The sequence below is a fragment of the Nannospalax galili genome, unplaced genomic scaffold, assembly GCF_000622305.1.
Source record: "Nannospalax galili isolate Female #2095 unplaced genomic scaffold, S.galili_v1.0 scaffold1055, whole genome shotgun sequence".
NCBI lineage: Eukaryota > Metazoa > Chordata > Mammalia > Rodentia > Spalacidae > Nannospalax > Nannospalax galili.
In genome coordinates, this window is record NW_008337140.1 from 799,868 (window position 1) to 806,592 (window position 6,725).

A 6,725-nucleotide genomic window follows, 5' to 3' on the forward strand; every position below is an offset into this window, starting at 1 on the left:
GGCCCGCTGCCGCCTCCCGGCGTCGCTCCCGCAGCGTCGGGCCCAGAGGCTCGGTGCGGACTCGGGGCGAGCAGGACAGCGGAACTGACGCCGGCGGGCTTCCGGGAGCGGCCGGGGACGAGCGGCGGCGGCCGTCGGTCGTGAGGGAGCGGTGCGCGCGTCAGCAGCTACGGGCGACGCCAGTTCCGGACGGGGAGCCGGTCCTCGCTCGCGCGGATCTGCGCCGAGTCGCGGGCTATCGGCCGGCAGCTCTCGGAGCGCAGTGGTCGCCCGGTCGCCTCAGCGGCGGGCGCTGTTCTCGCTCGAAGCCCTCCCCACAGATCCATGAATGGAAATCGGCTCCGCAGGTGAGTCGGGGCTGAGCGGCTGTCAGGTGGGCTCGCCATCCCGCCCTGGTCCCCGGAGCATCCTCCGTCCTCCGCTCCAGGCTCCCGGGGCGCGTCCAAGGGAGTCGCGGGGTTTTCGGCCCTGCCAGCGGCTCCCCGCCGCCCCGGGTATGCGTCCGGTGGAGGCTGGGCGCTTAGCCATCTCTCTCCCTGACCTGAGTCTTAAAGTAGTTGTGAGGATGCCGGATCGCGGGTGAGAGTGTTCGAAACCCGTGTCAGAAGCAAGATGGCATTGCTTCCATCCCTGTCCCCAGTGCGGGTGGCTGCAGGGCATGCAGTTTCTGAAGAGCTTGGAGATGCCCTGTCAGCCTGGATCGCTGCTTATGTGAGAAGGTAGATCTTAAAAGGGGTGACAGTGGTGGGGCTTTGTTTGTTTGTTTTTCCTCCATTCTCCATTCCCTAGGAGTTTTCTTATACCTGGAAATTTGGAATTTCGGAAAATAGTTTTGTCTCCTGGGAGAAAAAAAAATGCCAGTCTTGAGGTAAAAAGTGCAACGTTGATGGTACTTGTCTTAAAAATTTATTCAGTGGGTCAAGTAATTAATTGAGTGACATAAAATAGGTGTTACGTAACAGTTTGCTTACCAAATGATCATCCTTGCACATTAAAGTTGAAAGTTCTCTTCATCCAGAAGATCAGGGATTTAGTTTTCAGAATATTTGGGGGAATTGTCTTACTGTTTAACAAGACCCTGGATTTTATATCTTTTGCCAATTTGAGAGGTACTTAAATATATGAAAAAAATCTATGTAAAAGAAACAGTGACGTGAAGTTTTTGAATAGATTAAGGATATAATTATCAAATGATTAAAAAAGGCACTTTATTATGTGGAATTTTATGTTCTCAGTTTCTACCGTTTTTTTCTTTCTTTCTGTGCTCCATTTTCTTTTCTTTCCCATATTTTCCTTAAAAGTTTGTCTAGATTGTGACATTTTCAGCTCTTCATGTATTTCCAGAACCTCCCCACTGTGTTTTGAAATTTTTTACCCTATTTATGCTATTCTTACTTTACAAGACATTTGGTGATTTGGAGCTGTCAGTGATTTTTTACCTAACTACCCTGTTAGCAAGCCTGGAAAATTAAATATGAAAGTTAAATATTTTGTCAATCATGCCACCTAAGACTTTGGAAGATATTTCCAAAAAATTAAGTAGTTTTTTTCTCCTTTGGGTTTTTCACATGAAACTATACCCGAATATATTGGCAACATCTTAGAAAGTACATATGACATCAAACTACATGGCAGCTGATACAATTAACTAAGTATGACTCAGAAATTAAATTTATTTGGGAGGGTGTTCTTTTGCTAAAATATAGACCACTTAATCTATCTTTATACCGGGAGAGGGATAGTTAAGATTTATCAGCCATATATGGCCATCTTGAAACATAAAGTTCATTCTTCAGTGCAGTTCATATGTGATTGACTGTTGTCTGAAAGCACAGATAAGTTATTCCAGCTGAAGATTGTTACCATCAAAAATAAAGTTTTTATTCTTCCTGTATCTTTTATATAATTCTTTATGGTGAATGTGAAATTGAAAACATAATTAGGAAAAATAACCAAGTTTTAAGTCCAGAATTTGACCTATACATATTTTGGTTTAAAAAAATTTAGATGAATGTTCTTTGGGGTTAATAGAGAAGTTTTGGCTCTTCTATTTTTGTGTGGAGATTCCCAGGAATCCTATTTTATTTTATTTATTTATTTATTTATATATTTATTTATTGAACCAAGGTCTTGCTATATAACTTTAGCTGGCCTCAAACTCACAGAGATCCACCTGTCTCTGACTCCTGCATTCTGGGATTAAAGACCAGAGCCACTACAAGAATCATCTTTACGATACATTATTTAAAATTTTGTTTATGTGGATACATAGGAAACTTAAATTTATTTAGTACAGTAGAGGACATAAAACACAAATATGTAATTATTTCATGATGAATCGTTCCTCACTAAAAATATTTGTTCTTCCTTATCACATGAACTTTTGCAAGGGATTTTTAAGTTTGTCTTGAACAGTCTACTAATTAAGTACCATCTAAACTGAGTTAACAAAAAATATTGAATAATTCATTTTTAAATGGTAATTTATCATGAAACTATGTTTATGATCTAATTACAGCTGAACTCTGGGCTATGCTTTGTTTCCAAACATGAATGGGAAGATCACAGGAAATGTTCATTTAAAATATTATATTTACTATTTTTATTTTATGTGTATGAATGTATTGCCTGCATGTACATAAGTGCACCTATGTCATGCTGTGCTCATGGAGGGCAGAAGAGGAGATGAGAGCCCCTGGAACTGGAGTTACAGATGGTTGTTAGCTGCCATGTGGGTGCTGGGACCCAAACCCAGGTACTCTACAAGAGCAGCTAGTGTTCTTAACCACTGAGCCATCTCTACATCTGGAAATATTCATTTAAATGCCACTTCTTTTAAAAAAATTTTTTTAATTCTTATTTTATGTGTATGTTTAGTCTGCATGCATGTAAGTGCCCCATGTGTCATGCAATGCTCAGAGAGGCCAAAAGAAGGCATGGGATCCTCTAGAACTGGAGTTACAGAGAGTTGTTAGCTGCCATGTGGGTGCTAGGAACCAAACCCAGGACCTCTACAAAAGCAGCCAGTGCTTTCAACTGCTGAGTCATCTCTCCAGCCCTACCTAGTACTCTAGTCTTTTTTTTTTTTTTTTTTTTTTGGTCTTTTTTGGGACAGGGTTTCCCTGTAGCCCCAGCTGGCCTGGAACTCACTATGTAGACCAGGCTGGCCCTGAACTCAAAGAGACCTTGCCTGCCTCTGCCTTCCATGTGCTGGGATTAAAGGTGTGTGCCACCATGCCCAGCTTCTAGTTTATTTTTTAAGGTAAAGTTCAACTGTTGTTCAGGAAGGAATTATACTTACATATAAATATTCTCTAATCTATGGAAGGGTTGGGAGTATAAATCGGAGATTGCTTTCCTAGCATACTCAAGGCTCTGAGTTCAATCCCCAGCATTGGAGGAAAAAAAAGTTTATGGAGGGAAAACATTAATTTTTATCATAAATTACTAATATGTAAATTGATTTGTTTTGGTAGTTGCTCTATACAATCTTGCAAAGGTGAATAGACTCTCAGATAACTTTAAAATTTTCTGAATATAATTGTCTTAGAGCTCTGCATTTCTTTATTAACTAAAAAAAAATGTTTCTTTTGAGACAAGGGCTCACTGTGTAGCCCTGGCTGACCTGAAACTCACTATGTAGACCAGGCTGGCCTTGAACTTACAGAGATCTGCCTGCCTTTGCCTAAAGGTGTGCACCACCACACCCAAGTTAAAAAAAAAAAATTTAAATCCCTTGGAAGCTGGCAAGATGGCTCACTTGGTAAAGGTACTTCTCCCTAAGCCTGATGACCTGAGTGCAGTCTTGGGAACCCATACAGAGGAAAGAGAGAGCCAGTTCCCTCTAATGCCCTCTGGCCTCTTCATGTGCATTTTGATTGGTACATGCTCATGTGCACATACAAAAAAGGAAGGAAGGAAGGAAGGAAGGAAGACCTTTTGAGATCAAGTTTCAAAAGAGTCAAATATATATGTAAAGGAAGCTAGAACTAAATCAAGAATAGGATTCAGAGTTGGGTATTATGGTGCATTGCTATAATCCTGGCACTCTGGAAGGCTACAAAAAGAGAATTGTGAATTTCAGAACAACCTGGGCTATATACCCTGTCTCAAAATAAAAGGGAAGATTTGAATGAGGAGGTTCAAAGTTGCATTTAGTATTCAGAACAATCTATCACTGTTGGAAGTATTTGTTGTTGTCTAAAGTTTCTTACATGTAGTTTGTTTTGTCTTGAAAAAAAAATGTTTTATTTCATCTCTGTGTGGTAGATGTGAATCTAAAAGTACTAAAGTTTTTTTTCTACTGTGTTGTCTCTTCAAATTTAGTTTGTGTTGCCCTGAAATGGCTATTATAACTTTTTAATATCTGCTGCTCATGACTGGCAACCTGTCTTATAAAAATATGCAAGATTATTTTGACTATTTAAAAATATTTTTTTATTTTATGTGTATGAGTATATGGCCTACATGTGTATAAATGCACCCTTGTCATGCAGTGCCCATAAATGTTAGAAGAGGGTGTTAGATCCTCTTAAACTGGAGTTATGGATGGTTGTTAGCTGCCATGCGGGTGCTAGAAACTGAATCCAGGTCCTCTGCAAGAGCAGCCAGTGCTCTTAACTAGTCATCTCTCCAGCCCCTTGACTATTGTTTTAGAATTTCATTTCTCTATCAATGATGGGATACCCCAAGAGAGAACTGAAAAGGAAACAAGAAACGTCGTTTTTTCTTTTCCTTTTAAAAAATTATTTATATTAATTATGCAAAATTATATGTTTCACTGTGATAATTTTGTATTTGTATATAATGTACTTTGATTATATTCACCATTTTTTCTTCTTAGAAAAGACTTTTAAGAAAGGATGGAATAAAGAGCATGTATAACCCACAAATGTAATTTAATCAGCATGATGAAAATGTTTAAAAAATATCCATGAATCTTTCACCATGATATAACCAATCTTTACTTTTTTTTTTGGTCTTTTTGAGACTGTCTTCCTATAGCCCCAGCTGGCCTGGAACTCACAATGAAGACCAGGCTGGCCTTGAACTCACAGAGATCTCCTGCCTCTGCTAGGACTAAAGGCATGCACCACCACACCCGACCCAATCTTTACTTTTTAAAACCAAATTACAACTAATCAGTCATAACAGAAGTGCTTTGGAAAAAAAGTTAAAATGAATGAAAAGATATCTCAATGTTATCTCTTTTTTACTCTTTGGCAAATTTTGTGTAGTAAGTTCATAATTTAGAATTTGTATATATATATATATTTAGTTAGTTAGTTAGTTAGTTAGTTAGTTAGTTAGTTAGTTAGTTAGTTTATATCTTCCATTGGGAACGTTGCATTTGTTTGGTTCTATAAGCCTGGCCTGACAGTTTGCACAGAGGCCTGGGGCCCTGTAAAAGGGGTATTTCCTGGAAGATTTCTCTGTTGGATATTCAAAAGCCTTAGCTCAGAGAATTCTTGCTGAATTGTCTTTAGCTATTAGATTCTAGTTGAATACTAGTTTACTTTATAATATAGATATCTAGTTTCACTTGGTTTCTATATTTTTATTTTTATTACTTAAAAAAAGTTTCATATTCATTTCATTATCTGACTCTGTGCCTGAGCCTTCAACACTTTCACAATGATTTTCTGTTCCTCAATAAGGAAATCACGCTTGGTCCTGTCGTGGACACACTTAGCCCATGTAAATCGCCACAGAATCTGCTGATTTTTTTTGTTCTGTTTTGGACAATCTCATAAGGACTTTAGGCTTCACAGCTCAAACCCCTGAAAAGTCTGCTCAGGCACACACCACATGGATTTTGGTGCTTTCTTAACCTTCTTGGTATAAAGGCAAATAATGCTATTACCAGGAGTTTGGGACACCCTGGTTTTGTTAGAGGCTGTAATATAGGAAGGTCTACAACGGTATGTCAAATACTGAACCATCCTGAGTCCTGGTTTCTGTATTCTTAAAATACTTAGTCTAGGGGCTGGAGAGATGGCTCAGCGGTTAAGAACTCTGATTGTTCTTGCAGAAGATCTGGCTTTGAATCCCAGCACCCACATGGCAGCTAACAACTGTCTATAACTCCAGTTCCAGGGGATCTGACAGCCTCTTCTGTCCCCTGCAGGCATTGCATGACATGGGTGCAGACAAACTAAAGTCAATATTAATCTAACAAAAACATTCTCTTACAGTGCTTAAGACCTTAAGGGTAATTTATTTTAAACGACTACTTTCAATGTGGAGGAGGAAAAAAACAGAAAACAAAAAACAAAAAACCCAAAGTGATAGTTCTGTTTTCAGGAAGGTAAAACTAAAAGATCATTTATTTACAACCAGTATCTTTTCAGACTTGTTTAGTCTCAGAATGTTGGGATGAACAGCATTTACCATACATTCTAACTTTCTAATTCAGTTATCTAGGATACTCAATAGACCCTTATTCTTGGCTCATTAACAAAACAGATGTGAGAAAGAATATTGTGTGGTTTTTCAGCCATAATGGTTATGCTGTTAGACTACATAAACAGCCTTTCTTTGTTTGGAGTTTCTGTAGTTTTTCTGCCATTATCTATGGTAATATTAATGACTTTCTTTGACTAGCCATTGCTTAGAAAAAGACTGTTGAGATTCACACAACTGATATTTTCTCTTGTATCATAAATGTGAACTTTTTGTGACTTGGTTTCAATACAAAATTATATACATTTGTCTGGAATATCAGT

General features: G+C 38.8%; 1 protein-coding gene across 1 annotated transcript in view; it reads left to right on the forward strand.

The window, feature by feature from the left end:
* The first annotated feature begins 68 nt into the window (after window positions 1-68).
* The window catches only part of Ago3 (argonaute RISC catalytic component 3), a 134,593-nt gene continuing 127,936 nt past the window's right edge, over window positions 69-6,725 (forward strand). Inside the window, exon 1 of the mRNA XM_008832122.3 lies at window positions 69-347. Within this exon, the coding sequence (XP_008830344.1) occupies window positions 329-347 (19 nt within the window). The 5' untranslated portion in view covers window positions 69-328. The remainder of the gene's footprint in view (window positions 348-6,725) is intronic.